Source organism: Rhyacophila brunnea, unplaced genomic scaffold (genome assembly GCF_057557595.1).
Source record: "Rhyacophila brunnea isolate RB1 unplaced genomic scaffold, BYU_Rbru_1.0 scaffold_5, whole genome shotgun sequence".
NCBI classification, from domain to species: Eukaryota; Metazoa; Arthropoda; class Insecta; order Trichoptera; family Rhyacophilidae; genus Rhyacophila; species Rhyacophila brunnea.
In genome coordinates, this window is record NW_028233170.1 from 2352494 (window position 1) to 2369733 (window position 17240).

At 36.5% G+C, this 17240-nt stretch overlaps 1 protein-coding gene across 1 annotated transcript in view; it reads left to right on the top strand.

Annotated features, from left to right (window-relative positions):
• LOC147065891 (dynein axonemal heavy chain 7-like) overlaps positions 1 to 17240 on the top strand; it is a 109434-nt gene that overhangs the window by 27440 nt on the left and 64754 nt on the right. Inside the window, exons 12-28 of the mRNA XM_085955679.1 lie at positions 1331 to 1494; positions 1581 to 1643; positions 2473 to 2617; positions 2697 to 2825; positions 3472 to 3634; positions 5032 to 5147; positions 5641 to 5797; positions 6588 to 6724; positions 8408 to 8638; positions 8728 to 8893; positions 10061 to 10206; positions 11381 to 11629; positions 12976 to 13136; positions 13230 to 13401; positions 14126 to 14305; positions 14723 to 14854; positions 16557 to 16778. Coding sequence (XP_085811805.1) covers positions 1331 to 1494; positions 1581 to 1643; positions 2473 to 2617; positions 2697 to 2825; positions 3472 to 3634; positions 5032 to 5147; positions 5641 to 5797; positions 6588 to 6724; positions 8408 to 8638; positions 8728 to 8893; positions 10061 to 10206; positions 11381 to 11629; positions 12976 to 13136; positions 13230 to 13401; positions 14126 to 14305; positions 14723 to 14854; positions 16557 to 16778 — 2733 coding nt within the window. The remainder of the gene's footprint in view (positions 1 to 1330; positions 1495 to 1580; positions 1644 to 2472; positions 2618 to 2696; positions 2826 to 3471; positions 3635 to 5031; positions 5148 to 5640; positions 5798 to 6587; positions 6725 to 8407; positions 8639 to 8727; positions 8894 to 10060; positions 10207 to 11380; positions 11630 to 12975; positions 13137 to 13229; positions 13402 to 14125; positions 14306 to 14722; positions 14855 to 16556; positions 16779 to 17240) is intronic.

The window sequence follows — 17240 nt, forward strand, 5'->3', positions numbered from 1 at the left end:
ACAATTTAAAATGAATCTTTTTTCTTTCGACCATGTCCGATCCTATTAGGATCATATCATCGAACCTGGGACCCTCGACTCTATAGGCCGGAATTTAAGCCACGCGGCCATCGTGGGTGTAAAATGAATAGTGTGATTATTATTGTATTCAATGCATTATCGATAAAGAAATGGGCTGTGATAAAAAAAATGGTAACTTTGGCTAGAAATACAAAATATCTGTGGATAAAAAAGATGGAGAATGTTAGTTTTGAAAATAAATCGTATTTTCACATTTGTTTTTGTGTGCTTAGAATGTTACATCATACTTTTAATGGACGGTGTGAATATAAAGAACATTGCTGCATTCATAACTCATTTTTCGTATATTGTGGAGTTTGTGAGTTGGAGTGGAGAAACCAGGGCCGTCAGATATGACTCGCATTTTAATACCTATTAGATATTATTATGTTTGACTCTCAGCCAAAAACAACAACTACAATATCTATTTATTTATCGTTTAACAGGTTTGCTTTATTAGATTTTTTATAGACATTTTTCGGCACCTATGTTTTATAAGGTCCTACCTACCTACCACTTATCATTATCATTTATCATATGTTCAGCAGTGGCAGCATTAGGTTATTTAGAATATTTTTCAGTATGATTTTATAAAGATAAAAAGTTTTTTAGTCAAGCACGCCACTCACTGTTGAAAGAAAATATTAGTTGGTCTTCATATCAGTGTTACTCAAATGGATTGATTTGAAATATGATAGTTTTCATAACATGGTGGCACCAAATCCCATAAAAGCAATTAGGGAATCAATAAATTTCGTTCTATCTGAGAGGCCATAAAAAATCATAAAACAAAATTGCGTATCATAACATTTTGGAGCATTTTACAAGGGCAACATTCACAAAACCCACTTAAATGTTTTCAATGCATAACTGTGAAAAATTTTATAATTTACGACTTGTTATAACACAAATTATTTATAACAAATACAGTTCACTTTCAAGTTCAAGTGGCAGTGCCGGGGGAGGGGGGGGGGCTCCGAGCCTTGACATTATATTTTACCGACGTATTTACATGATATCGACTAATAAAAAAATATTATGAATTCATAGTCATCACTTATTTTCGTCTACCTTGACCTATTTTTACGTTTTCGTGGATTGGCACATGGGGTCAATTCTAAATTATATAGGGTGGCAGCAAACCTGTTAACTGGAAACAATTCGGTTTTGTAATACGCTTGCATAATAAAATATTAATTTCTTTCTCAATGTATGTTTTGATTAAAAATACACATCTAATGTATGCTTATAATAATTTATTTGTCTTTAGATGTGGCGGGAAATAATGAAAGCAGTGTTTGCGGAGCCTCGAGTATTAGACGTCATAGAAATAGAAAAGATGCTGGAGAGATTGAAGAAGTCAAACAATCTATTGGAAATCATTCAGAGAGGATTGAATGCATACCTCGAGAAGAAGAGACTGTTCTTCCCAAGGTAGGCTATTATGATATGCTTATAATTTATTTACAATAAATTTGATACAAACAGCTAATAATAGTTTGTTGTTTTAATTTTTACAGATTCTTCTTTCTGTCAAATGATGAACTGTTAGAAATTTTATCTGAGACAAAGGACCCTACCCGGTGAGAATGCATCAAATTATATTACTTACCCCAAAAACTGCAATTAAGCCGACTCTCACATCAAAACTCATTTTGCCTACAACATGTCGAATACGTCGATGTGACATCATCGTTATTCAGAAAACACACGTTGCCAAATGGAGCTCTGCAGATTGGTGGAATGCGACTGTTTCGTTTGAAAAAAACATCTGCTGTTGTAATCGACAAGTTGCATGCTTCTCGGGCTCCGAGTCAAAGACGCCTGGTCGCATATAAACACCTACGAACTGGTCATTCCTATACCGGCTCACCGATCACCGCATTTGAATACCTATACGTTTTGAAGGCTACATGCGACTGTTGCTAGGTAGATGTGCGCGGTCTATACAAGCAACACTGGATCGCCATTCTCGGAAGGTTTGATTTATGGATGTGCGGTACAGGAGGCGAGTTTAGATGTGAGAGCCGACTTTACTAACATACGTGAAATGTAACAAATCACTGGTTTTCTCGACACTATTAAATGATTAGTTTAGTAAATTTAACAAATGAAAAAGCAAGATTTAAAAATCCTATAGTGTCTTGTATTTTTAGAACTGTATGTTTGTTTTGGTGGATCATTCTGTGACTAATGTCAGCTTTAACAGATTCGGCTTGTTATCTCAAATTCATCATGTTTATGCGTTTTGTCGGGAGTTAATTTTGAACAATTTCTACAAGCCGCATTCTTTTCAGAAGATAAAATATAAACAAAATGGCACCAGACCTCACATTGGGATTATCTGAATATCTGATTATCAAAGATATTTCATTAATATTTTTGACAAGTGATCAATGTTTATGTTTTTAGAGTACAGCCACACTTGAAAAAATGCTTTGAAGGTATCGCGCTTTTGAATTTCACCGAAGACCTATTCATCACTGATATGAAATCATCAGAAGGCGAAGTGGTACCGTTGATCTATAGCATCAATACAATCGCTGCAAGAGGACAGGTATTTGAATGATTAATTAATTATTTTGTTTTGATACTGGGCCAATTTTATCGTTTATTGAATTTCTTTGTGCTTTAAGGTAGAGAAATGGTTCTTGGAACTTGAAGACTGCATGAAAAAGTCTGTACACCATACAGTATCTTTAGCGTTTGATGACTATGCAGAAAAGCCAAGAGTAGAATGGGTGCTGCATTGGGCCGGACAGACGGTATGTGGTGGTACCTACCTATTAGACTATCGCTTTGTTGAATGACGCTATCTTAATAATATATTAATGTAAAACTACATCTCTTTGCAAGCTATTGCCGAGTCGTTTGCAATTTGCTGAGGAATTGAGGGTATTTTTATATTTGACCAATTAATTGACTAATATCGCTGTGCTTGATTTAAATATGTACACATATAAATCGATTTATATTATTTTTCATTAGCACTAATAAATGATTTTTTTTACTAATAAATATTGAATCTGTTTCAGTTTGGATCTGATAGGTTGACCAAATGGCTAACATCCATGTCTCGTAAAAACAAAAATCTGTTAATACAACTTCTACATCGTAGAAGCCCATATTTTAAGTTTTTCTTAGAATAGAACATGGTTAGAAAAAAATAATCTAATAATCGTTTACTATCGAGCTTCGCCACCGTCATAACCCAATGAAGTTTAACTTAATAGATTAAGAATGTTTATAATACGATGTGTTAGGCTACAACAATATTGTGGTGTTCTATGTTAGGTTAGTTCATGCTATAAAAAAACACATTCCATTTCCGGTGAAGGGTATGCCATAAGAAATATTAATACCTGTTTTACAGGCACACTATTGTTAACTGTTGGCACTCTCTGTTTCAAGGTTCAATGCATCGCCATGACTTACTGGACGGCAGAAGTGACAGCCGCTCTGAAAGTTAGTGAACAAAAGATGATGGATTACCTTGAAAAGTGTAATGATCAAATATCGAAAATAGTCGACTTGGTTCGAGGGAAACTGAGCCTTCAGAATCGTATCACTTTAGGTAAAAAATAACAGTGAACTCACATTATTATCGTGCCACATTAGTATTACTAATACAAATTGGATAAATTAAAAAGATATAGCTAGTTTATACATTGAAACAGGAAACAATACGTTGTTGCCGTGGTTTTTCCCTTTATCCAATGCCATTCCACTGTATGCCCGCTTACTAGATTCTTAAAAAAATTGATACGCCTAGTTCATAATATCAACCAATCACTGCTTTGGGTGGCTCTCGTGATGCAGTGGGTAAGGCACTGGCCTTCGACCCGAGAGTTCTGGGTTCGATCCCCGGTCATGACAAAAACATTTATGTGTTTTTCTCAAAGCCTGGGTGTTTGTGATTGTTCAAAATTACTAACAACCACCTTGTACGAAAAAGCAAGGACATGGTTATTAATAATTCTACAAAAAAAAAAAAATCCCTGCTTTGCTTACAGATTGACTTTGTCACTCAACGAAATGTAACATACAAACTACAGTAACGCACAAACTGACGTACTAAGCAATCGCTTGTTTAAAATCGACTGTGATCCCTACTTGATTACCATATTATGCATGTAGGCTCTTGTCTGCTATTTTGTTATTAATATTACAAAAGTGTAAAGTTCTGATCAAATTGAGGTGCATGTTGCATACATGTCGCCTACTGTCACGCTGTCGCAGCGACAAATTTATTCTATGGTTTCGTCATTTTGCAGAATATTTTGAACGATCACCATTTCTCTAAATTCACTGAAGATTGACACTGATGAAGAGTGCCAACTAAAATGTATTAGTAATTTGAATTATTATTAATTCTTCCTACTAATTTAAACTAATTTTAACAGTTTCTATGTGTGCGTACATTAAAATTACTTGCAACATGACAACCATAGATAATATTTTGAACAGAATCCAGTCTGAAGACCATAGATAATAGACAACATTCTTATAGAAAAAATACATAGTGTCAACCACTAAAAACAAAAAAAAACGTCATTTTGACATGACAGTCGAAAAGTGTAGGCATGTAGAAGATGATAAAAACGTTCATTGAGTCATGCAGGTGTTGATGCAGCACAGTTCAACGTCGGGTGATCTCATTGTTCTGGTGATTTCGGCAGATTTTGCCAACTGACAATGTTAGTTTAAACGTTCAAAATGTGCTACGGGATGGGAGCATCAGTCTGATAACATTTTAAACACCAAGAAAAACGACATTACACACTTTGTTCCCGTGGCGGCAGCTTACTGTGACGTCACATGATAGTCAGCGACATGCACTATAATATAATTCGCGCTTAATAGGTTTGAAATTTAACAACATCCAAATAAAATATTGGTATTAATTTTGTTATCAACGTATGAAATTGATTTTAAAACTTAATGTGAAAATTTCACTTGTACATATTTCAGGGGCATTGGTTGTATTGGACGTTCATGCAAGAGATGTCCTATCTGAGCTAATTGAGAAAAAGGTTTGCTCAGAAAAGGACTTCAATTGGTTATGCCAAATTCGATACTATTGGGAGGTATGTATATTTGGGCAATCGACAGATGTTTACACCAAAAATTAAAAAAAAAACGCAAGAGTTTTCCATTTTCAAGAAATTGTTCTCAATTACAGACATGCAAAGGAGTAAATATCATATAATATGACAAATATCTACAAGTTTATGTTAATGTTATTTCAGCGGTCTATTCATTTTGAAATACATGCCAAATCAGCAGTGTATCGTTATCTTGTCTCATTCATAACAGATCAAAATAACAAAGAACTTGTGTAAAACACTGTATCTATATTGTATTTACCCCACAGTGGAAAAGTTAATAGAGGACTCGTATGAAACTAAGTCTTGCTTCTGTCAAAAATAACACTTATTTTTTAAAATATGAAATTGATTCAATCATAGTTTTTAGCCCATTGAGCAATTTGTTATAAAAAATGCTGTTAATATAAGCTCGCTCTAGCAAAAATAGTTATTTACTGTTTTGTTTACTGTATCTTTTTGTTGTTTTTGTCAGAAACAAGATGATAAAACAACGGAACTGGCCACTAAAATGATCAACTCTCAGTTGATGTACGGATATGAATATTTGGGTAATACATCCCGACTTGTGGTGACACCCCTGACTGACAGATGTTTCCGGACTTTGTTTGGGGCATTACATTTGCACCTAGGTAAGTGCAATAATTAATATTTGCAAATGTATACTTGTATTCTTCTTCATTGGTATTTCATTGACTGAGGATCGTGACTAGGGCTATCAGATAGCCTTCTCCACACTTAGACCACCTTTCTCACATTTAGGCTATCTTTCTCCACGAGCAAGTAAGTTTCAGTTATATTTTGGCTAGCCTTCTACACAGCTTGGCTAGTATTCTCTGCGGTTGGCTTCATCTCTCTTAGTAATCAGTGGCACATGGCGTCTGTGATAGTGGCAGACGTGTCACTCTTGATTTGTTTTATCTATAGTTTCTGTGATTATATAACTTTTGTGAAAAACGTTTGAAACTGTAGTGGAAAGTGGATGCGCATTGTACTCATAAATGATATGTTAAATGTTATGTTATTGTTCATATAAAAAGTGAGCAGATCTAACAAATTTGTGAAATTGAAAATTCTCAAATGGACACATAAAAAGAACGGGCTTTCGCCCAGTGCTTTCGCCCAGTGCTTTCGCCCAGTGCTTTCGCCCAGTGCTTTCGCCCAGTGCTTTCGCCCAGTGCTTTCGTAGGATTCCACATATTATGTCAGACAGAAAACCTGCTGGCCGTAGTTTTCCTGGCAGACCTCCCAAAAGATGGAGGGATTGAGATAGTTAATTTGCATAAATCTGAAGGATCTGAATAAAAAGAGATCACGCTATCTAAAACAAGTAGGTACCTATAAGTACAGAAGATGTTGTATGTGTTTAAAAGTTATTTTTGTGGTTGGTGAGAATGTTTAATTTAATGTTGATTTCTGAAGGTGGAGCACCGGAGGGTCCGGCGGGAACAGGTAAAACAGAGACTAGCAAAGACTTGGCGAAGGCAGTCGCAAAGCAATGTGTAGTCTTCAATTGCTCCGATGGGTTGGATTATATTGCTTTGGGGAAATTCTTCAAGGTACGTACTGCGCTAACTCAATTAGAATAAAATTATCGTAAAATTATTTCATGTTTACTAGCTTTTAGACTTGAAGACCTTGTTTCTGAAATCAAAAATTTGGCACACTTTGTGTTAGTCTGTTTTGGTTATGTAACTGTGGTACAAATATTAAGTAATTTCTGGTCAAGACATAAAGTTATCACTTTTGATTAATAATTGTGAGTAATATGATTGATAAGAGTAAAGTAAATCAATATTAATTATTTCTAAATTAGCAGTCTATCTTGTAAGACACAAGACTGCTAGCACCTCTCTTGGGTGTGCTAAATTTTAGAGCGAGATAGACAGTTTTGACTGTTTAGACGGCTAACTTATTGTAACAATTATAATACTTTGATACAAACATGTGAAAAACTACCCTCGATAATTGCCGACAGCAGTTTTATGTATTGAATAGATGGCTTTATAAGATTCTTGTATCCATTGTCACGGACGCGAAGCACGGGGCACAGATTCTGAGACCGTGGTAGGCGGCGATGGGCGCAAAGCACGTGGTACAGATTCTGGGATCGCGGGATGCGGCGATGGGCTGGGCGGTCAGCGGAAGTCAGCGGGACGGCCGCGGGGGCATAGTTGCAGAGATACGCAGAAATGCAAATATCGCGTCAAGGCGTCACTGAGTGATGGTACACGCGTGGCTGACAAGATGGCGTCACGGCGTCCTAAGCGAATGTTTCGCTGCTACCCCAGAGGGGTCCCCACTGGGCGATGGTCGAGACGAGAGAGGGCAGAAGTTCGGATAGAGCAGGCGCATTTTTCGTTGGCGTGCGGGTAGCGAGCCTCCCTTTTTAATCGCGGCGCTGCCAACGGCGATGTTGCGTAGCGCCATTTTTCGGACCTGCCACCCGCAGCATCGATTCTGGCTCGCATATCCATTGCTGGCCATTATATTATATTTAAAAAAATACTGCTGTTCGTAATAATTATTTAATGAAGTTAGCAGAAGTAGTGGTGCTTGTTTTCTACTTTGAGGTGGAAGTAGGCTGCGGCAGGCTGTGGTTTCTTTTGGGAAAGCCGATGTTTCGGTCCGCTGCGTCGCGGTGGTATCCCGAGGGATACCTTCATTTGGTATCACCATAACATATTATTTAATCATTTAAAAATCAATCCAAAAATACATCGAAATTCGTGTTCACGCAAGTGAAAAATTAGTAAACTTCGTAAATATGAGGAATCATCATTTTATATAGTGTTTGCTTTTTGTTTCATTTAAAAAAATTACATTTCAAACGAAAATTGGACAGTTTTAACAACTTCCTGAAATAATTTGTATTTACAAGGTAGTCCAATTATGTAGATTTTTTTAATGAGGATTGCTTGTCACATCGAAGATATTTGCTCAACCTCTTGTGATCATACCACGTAGGCTTTTTAATTTTCTTCCTTGATTTATTGAATTCTGAAGCTTGGACTCCTCTATTCGCTTTTTATCCAGTCTTTGACATTGGCTTCTTGGAATTTTTGATGTAAATGACTCTAAGACTATTTTGGCACATGTTTAATTGGCCTGCCAACTTTACATTATTTTTTAATACGATTAAAGCAATTCTTGTCGAGATTAATAGTTAAATTGAGATTTTTACTTTATACTGACATCAAAATTGTTTAGATTTGATAATAATAAAATATGTTTTCTTACAGGGGCTCGCATCATGTGGAGCATGGTCATGCTTTGACGAGTTCAACAGAATAGATTTAGAAGTACTGTCAGTGGTGGCCCAGCAGATCATGAGTATACAGAGAGGGCTAGTGTCTGGTGCGACAGAGCTCATCTTTGAGGGAACTCAATTAAACTTGGACAAGACGTGTGCTGTTTTCATCACCATGAATCCAGGATACGCTGGAAGATCCGAGCTACCTGATAATCTTAAAGTAAAAAAACATTTTGCATTGCTTTCTCCACTTATGATGTGAAATAAAATGTTTTTTCTGCTGTATAATATTGATTCATTTTTTTTCAGGCCCTGTTCCGGTCAGTAGCCATGATGGTGCCTGATTATGTTCTGATATCGGAAATCGAGCTCTATGCCTCGGGATACTTGAACGCTAAACCATTGGCTGTGAAAATCGTTGCCACGTATCGGCTCTGCTCTGAGCAACTGTCATCTCAACCTCATTATGATTATGGTAATCAATTAACTCTTCTTTTTCTTATATATCCAAGTCCTCTCCTTAGGTGGAGTATATGATTATATGGGATATTATAGGTTACTTATACTGGAAATGAGGTTATAAAATTGAAACAAAGGCTTTAAGTTTTCTCATTTATTATCCGAAAGAAGTTTACAATGTTTAGTTAAGTTTGAAGAATTAATTGGATGCGTATTGGAGATAGAAACGAGAAGCGAACTGCTGGTACCAAGAGTTGTGGAGAAAGTGCTTCCTGGTGTAGTTTTAAGTTGCCATACGGCAAACTATAGCCTAGGTGAAAAATTCCAAGTTTCCAACTTGCTACAGTTACTACCCCAACCTTCAAGAATCCCTGTCGCCCGCCAGTCTTTTTCTGTCTTATTTTAAGTCATGCATATTATACTCCCTTTGGATGATATCTAACAAGACGCTGAAATCTGATTGGTTCAAAGAAAGTACAGACCAGTTAAGACTCCAATGAATTCAAGAAGATAGCCAATGGCTACGGCTGAATTAAATATTTTTTGTACATGTCGCCAGTACATATTGGTTTGGTTGTTGAATCATCATTTAAAAACAGCGAGCAAGTGTTGCTGAAATTTATTGTTTTTGTATTAAATATAAAATTACTGGTAATTATTTTTAAATAATTTAGTATGTAGAAAAAAATATGGTGAATTTATATTGTGTATAATGAAATTATATTGTGTATAGAAACAATATTGTGTTTAGATTTGGTAGCTGTACTGAGAAGCAACATGATGGTATAACGTTTCATAGTTAAGTTAATAATAATAAAATTGAGATTCTACTATGTGGTTATACGCAAGAAACACGGCTTCATATAGCCGAACAATACCCAGTCTCTTTATATTATTACTCTGTGCTTCTGAACAAGTACAAGAAACTGGAAGTTTCAGTCTAAGTTGAATGTTGCTCGAGACATTCTGATTTATATAGCGAGCTCTGTTCCTAAAGTGCCTCCCGTGACGTGTGAACCATCATATATTTAAAGCTCTTGCCCATTGCTGATCAGAGGGAAATCTCATTCGGAGCAGGTGCTATTGCCCAAAATGTTTTCACGCATCGACAATTTATGACCTAATAAAACACGGCAGTCGTTAAATTTGCTGTTGGTTATTTTTCTATTGCGTTAATTTCTAGGTATGCGAGCTGTAAAGTCAGTGCTGAGAGCGGCTGCAGCCCTGAAACTGCGCTATCCCGAAGAGAGGGAAGATATTATTGTACTGCGGTCAATAAAGGATGTCAACTTACCCAAATTCCTCAATCAAGATGTGCCGTTGTTCATGGTAAATGACTTCATCGACATATACTTTTATTTAGATTAACTTAAGTCATTTTGCATTTCAGATTATTTTGACATTACATTAACCATGGTGAGATGCGATTTCTTCTAGTGGACATGAATTATGGAGGGAAGATGTGATTATTGTTACGATTGGTATTGTACATACATCAAGCCTATTGTATCGCTTTCTCTTGCTCGGCGTGTATTTTTTTCATTATTATTAATTTTGAATGATATTTGTGACGTGTTTATTTTAATTTTGAATGTAATTATTCTGAGGTTTCCACAGTCCCTAAAGATGTCACCACCTTATTTAACCCATATACTACACTGTATTGCACATGTTTACATGTCTAAATGAATTAAGACTATGTTGCGACAAGCAATTAAATAATAAATAAGTTAATAAATAATCGGTGCAGGTCAAAAGGATTAAGTGTACAGACGAGTAAATATTTTATTATTTTCTAATATCCATTTTTGATTGCTTTTGATTCTTGATCACCTTACCACCAGAGTTGCCAATTTAGCATTTTTCTTGCCAGATCTAGCATTTTTTGATAGGCATCTAGCTTGCAAAAAAACGCATTTGGCTTGTGGCATTTTTACTAACATTTTTTGATGCCTCCAACAGCTTTAAATGCGCTGTAAATACGCCAGATATGTAGTTTATTTATTTTCATGTCCATCAAATTTCTGACTATAAGATACCTCCTTAATGCAGGTAGGTCGGTACATATTTTAGTAGCGTGAGAAATAAAACAACATACGCCGTTGACACAATATAGGCATATTTGTGTTAAAATGCGAGGTTTTTACGCGTATAGAACTTTTTCCGATCTTTTTTACTTTTTTACGATACGCGAAAGAAAAGGTATTGACTTTGTTCTTGGTAGAATGACTAAATTTATTTTTTTTAAATTTTATTTTGATAAAACCTAGCGTTTTTTCCTGTCAAATAGCCTGTTTTCTTACCCCTGTCTGGCATGTTTTTGTCAAAAACAGTTGGCAACACTGTTTACCACTCGTATCTTTAAGGTTACTACTAAATGATCGCTTGGTAAGGAGTTATTACTTTAATATTTTACACATATATATTGGTACAATGTATCAATTAGTACCTAATTTGGACACTTCTATAGTCACCTGTAAAGTGTAATATTTTATTGTTTTAGGGTATAATCTCTGATCTATTCCCGGGGCTAGAAATGCCACTGCCAGGACTTCCCCACGTCGTAACATGTTTCCAGGATGCATGCACGGAGATGAATTTGCAGGGCACACCATTTATTGTGGAGAAGGCACTGCAGATATACGAGATGCTCCTCGTCCGCCACGGTCTTATGATCGTCGGCTATCCATTCTCTGGAAAAACTTCCACTTATCAAGCTCTGGCCGTCGCTTTGGGACTTGTCAGCGAAAGGGTATGGTCAATATAGTTATAATCTCAAAAATTCATGCAGTACTTATGCTGACTTGTTAATATAATATTAGTTAATAATTAAATAATATAATATTAGTTTATAAAGATACTTTAAAGCTCCTGAAAGAATATATGTTCTTTGGAGCCGATCACTGCTAGAGCCGAGTTAACTCATCTAAGCATTTATGTCGCCTCGCGCCATAGACGAGTTAACCTTTGCGTTCTTGTAAACGTCATTACTTCTAAATAAACTGTTTGTGTATATTTTCTAAACAATATTTATCATCGTAGTGTGAAAATATTCATGATAAACTCGAGAAACATGTTTATTTGGTAAGTTTTCAGAAATATTTATCATTCTGTTCCTAATTTTTAAAGGGATTTATTTTATTCCAAAAATAGCTAGCCTACAAGTGTCCGCCTAGTAAAAATTGGCTGGCAATGAAAAGGTAATAGAGGTTTGCAGTATTTTAGGGACTTTTATGTTTTTAAAATTATAGCAAAATTTAAATACTAATTTCGTAATAAACGACAAACGTAAGTTTCAGTTTGAAACAAAAATAAATCTAAAGGGCACAGCGCTAAATTAAAAGACTATCCTGTAAAGTAGAGGATGAATGATTACCATAGCAATAAGGGAAAAGCAGTTTAAATTTGGTAATGCCTGAATAGCGAGGTGCAAAACATAGAGAGCATCGACAGCTTCAAATATCTGGGGGTACACATTACGGGAGATGGCATTTTGTAGAGAGAGCTCGCTATCCGAATGGGAATGGCTGGAGCAACATTCAACTCGATGCAGAGTGTCTGGGACTCGCAGTTGTACTCGGTCAAAACCAAATGCCGCCTATTCGACGTTTGTATTCTGACGGTGCTGCTTTATGGTAGCGAGTCATGGCATCTTACGAAGGCTCAGAGCAACCACTGAGCTTCTAAAACAGATGTTTACGACGGATACTGGGTGTGCGGGTGGTATGACTTTAGGAGCAACGAGGAGATAAGAGAATGCACTAAGCAGCCTCTCATCACGCTGAGAGTGAAGAGCTGACGTTGGACCTGGTTCGGCCACGTGTTGCAGATACCAGAAGAGAGCCTCAACCTAGCTTGCCTGTTCTTCAAGCCAACCGGATTCCTGGAAGGTCGCCAAATAGTATCTATAGAGTGCTACGGGATGCTGGTTTGACCTGGAACAAAGCAAGAAGACCGGCGAGCAACAGGGTTTTTGGAGACGCCGCGTGGTGTCCATATGCTCCAACTAAGGGGCGGATATGGCGGAAGAAGAAAAATAATTAAAAAATAGTGTGTTGTGGTGACAAACCATTGATAAAACATTTTTTTTATTTTAAGGGCCTCATGTCAGAAAATAAAGTTCAGTATACGATAATCAATCCAAAATCTATCACAATGGGACAGCTGTATGGTCAATTCGATACCGTGTCTCATGAATGGTCTGATGGTATACTTGCCGTCAGCTACCGAGCGTTTGCAGTTTCAACAACACATGATAGGTATGATAACGTCTCGCTAAAGAGTTTTAAATTTAATGTATATATTTTTAACATTGTTTCTGTAAACTATCAAAGATATTTAATTCGTTTTAGAAAATGGCTGGTATTCGATGGGCCGGTGGATGCCATATGGATTGAGAATCTCAACACGGTGCTTGATGACAATAAAAAGTTATGCCTGATGAGCGGAGAAATCATCCAACTGGCGTCAACAACTAATTTGTTTTTTGAACCGATGGATTTGGAAGCTGCCTCACCCGCTACGGTGAATATTAATTATGTTTCGACTTAATTTTTTTGAGGTTATTAAGAGATTTAGACGATCAACATTAATATTACCTTAGCACACATTAGCAGCGCGTACGTATGATAAACGCATGCAAGTATGAAATATCTGCTAACTATCATTTGTTACACTAGATCGCGACCACAGAACTGATAATACATAAATAGAATTCCGATAGGCAATATACCAATAGAGTAAAGTTTAACTCATGGTTTTCAATGTGCGAGTGTCCTACGAAAATGAACCACGCATTATAGACGTGCAATAGTGTATGTAATACACCAATATTAAATAAGCATCAATGCATAAACCGAGAGCAGTTGTCAGTATTCGACGTATGACATATTCTTGACATGTATTTAAATTTATCCTGTATTCTTCCTTACTCGAGATCGGTTGCCTGCTTCTCCTTACCTGTTGGGTATTTCAGTTCCCATTATTTCTGAGTTCCCTAATTGCGACATTTCTGTTGGTCCAGCGCTATCTCCCATGTCTCTCGATATGTCAGCCCTGCAGCGCGTAGATCGCTCTTGTAGCATTGCTGAAGTATAAGGCTGGGCCGGCCACTTTGGTCTGATACTATATCTCATGGCCATACATATGCTTTGAGCAACCAGCATTTGGTCATCACACAATACAGTTATTGACCTACTTATGATTTTGATTGAATCATTCGTTTAATGGTAAGTGTTGATTATTTCAGGTTTCGCGGTGTGGAATGATCTACATGGAACCCTGCGGTCTGGGTTGGGAGCCTTTGGTCGACTCTTGGCTGAACACATTACCGCCAGCTCTACACAACATTAACAAGCAAAACATTCGCCAGTTCTTTCACAGGTTTTGTCCCCCGCTACTCTGGCTACTTAGGTCTGGAGGTGCCAAGGTACGGTAAAATCACATTCAGTATTAATTAATATCAATGAACCTTTGGTGAGGAGCCTAGGCTTCTTATATGAAAGATTCATTGGTGGTGTAGTGGGAGGATACCACTCCGCAGTTTAATCAAGATGTTATCATCAGAGCAGATGTTTTTTAAAATTTTCGCTTTTTATTATCTCAGAAAGTGATCAAGAACATAAGTATATATTTTTATTTGGAAACGAAACATAATGATTTCGAATCAATACCACCAATAACAATTTTTGTGCCACGTGCCATGTCACTGGGTCCTGTGTGGTAACATTGTATTTTGTGTGAGTGGTCGCGACATTCACCAAATTGACACTCGTTGCCTGTCCTCATTCTGTAGGTATTCCACCTATCAATTCATTTTAGTTAATGTAATGTGATGTGCTTTCAGGAGATGTATACGACTTCAGATTCAAATCTTGTAAAAGCGGCAATGAATGTGTTTGATTCGTTTATGGACGACTTTCTCGATGAGAAGTTCATGGTTAACCGCAGTGAACTAGACGTTAGGGCACAACTCGAGGTCAGTAGAAGCAAAATGTACAATCTACTTTTTCTTACTATGAAAATACTATCTCCTTTACAAAGGTTTACAATCATCACAGTAATCTCCACCTTTGAGAACGCTGACTGAAATAATGAGAACGGGTCTTTCCGAAACCAAATCCTTGGATTGCTCAGTCATGATATTTGCATCTCTTTTTCGAGGAGTATAAATTATTCAGATGGTAGTACTGCAGTCTTTTGCAATTATACATATAAAGTATTTATCGATATAACTTCTTTTTCATTCTCTGTACTTAAAATTTATTTATTTATTTTATATTATATAATAATATGTATATATATACCTGGTGAACATATATAAATTCAAGACATTCACAATATGACATGAGAAAATAATGAAAATAAGTAACAGTACCTACCTGTTAACAATATTTAAGAGCCGAAGTGCTGTGTGAATATTTATCGTATCTTTGTGACCTTAACCTAATAATCTCTAGACTTTCTAGGAAAGACGTATACACCCGATCCTCTTTTTGCATGGCTTTCTTTTGCACGGTTTCGAAATAACACGGTTTAAAAAAGTACCGATTATTTTGAATAAAAATACGTATGTATGTACATATTTATTAAAAAATTGCATTACAATGGACCGCATACCACTGGTGTATAGAAATTTTATCATCGGATGCTGCCCAGACATAGATACGTACATACATGGCGCCACTAGTCAGTCACTTCGGGTTAAATACGAGACACGCGCCGCGTGCTTCGGCGTTAGCGTCATTAAATATTTCCAGCAATGAGAGTGATTTTTCGTAAGCGAAAAACAGCAGTAAACGGGCACTTTTATCGTCAAGTAGCGACACTGAATGAATGTATTTCTCTATGATAAATATAATTTAAATTGAAAAATCTGTATTTTTATGTATAAATATTTTTATCTATAAATAATAAATAAATTCGATTTATTTTTGAGTTCAAGAATTCATATTTTGTGATGGTTTTAAGTAATGGAACCCATCTACCATTTTTGTATGGGCACCTTATCTTTTTTACACGGTTTTGTTTTGTACGGTAGTCTTTGGTACATATCCCCCGTGCAAAAAGAGGATTGGGTGTATGTCATTATGATACCTTTTCTTCTCTCATATTAGAAAATAAAATTTGATCACCACATAAAATATATTAATACCATAAGAGTATTATTGTAAACATTATCGTGGTCAGATGACCGTGGTTATGTCACGGGCTCGTGTATAAGGGCTAAAGTTTTCAAATGAATTCGCAAAACGACCATCGACATCCTTTGTTCAAATGTAAAAATTATTAAAAATAAATAAATTACGTCATACTAAAAAAACCGGTACTGTTCGGTTATACGGAATACAGCGGAAAACGCATTTTGAAAATAGCTGATAAACTGGTTTGTGGAGTCCACTCTGTGGAGGCCCATATGATCCTATTAGGATCGGACATGGTCGAAAGAAAGATATACTGGATTATTTGTTAGGTTAACCTAACCAAACCTAACCTAACCTAACCTAACCTAAACTAACCCAAACTAACCCAAACTAACCCAAACTAACAAATAATCCAGTTTATCGGCTATTTTCAAAATACGTTTTCCGCTGTATTCCGTATAACTGAACAGTACCAAAAAACCTTACATGCCAGTCGATGTAAGCCATTAATTAGGTATAATCATTGTTTGTTTGTAGGGTGTGTTCTTCTTTTCGGCGATTTGGTCAATCGGTGCGACCCTGGAAGCCACCAGCCGCCCCAAGTTTGATCTCATGTTTCGAGGACTGCTGGAGAAGGAATTCCCGCAGAGCACTAAAGATACCTTTGGCTATCCATTTCCCATTAAAAAACCGGAGAAAAATTACATATTCTCCATACCAAAGGACGGCTTGGTCTATGATTACAGATACATTAAAGAGGTTAATGCTTACTGCATTGTCAGTTATATTATATGAGGCGTAGCGTTACAAAACCCGCTCTGGGCGATTTAAAAAAAAAATAGTTTTGAATGTACGCAGGAGCTCTTTCGTAAGATCTCTCTTCTTTTCTAGGTGAGAGTTTTAAATTCCTCTCTGTTTCTTCAAAAAATCAAAATAGATATCGAGGTGGCGGACTAAACCCACTCTGAAAATAAAGTTATTCTGGTAAAACCCTCTCTGCATCACCGGCCAATCGGACGCCGCAATTTAAATCATGATTCTTCACGAATGCTTTAATCTCCGTACAAACGTCAAAACGTTAAGTGAGGAAGGTCGTAATTTTGCTCCGACTATTTTACTATTTTTTATTTTTAATAATGAATGTTTCCATAGTTAGTGTGACGGAATCTCAACTAGGACAATAAAGGAAGCGTTTGAGAAATCCAGCTGCGTGGAAATATA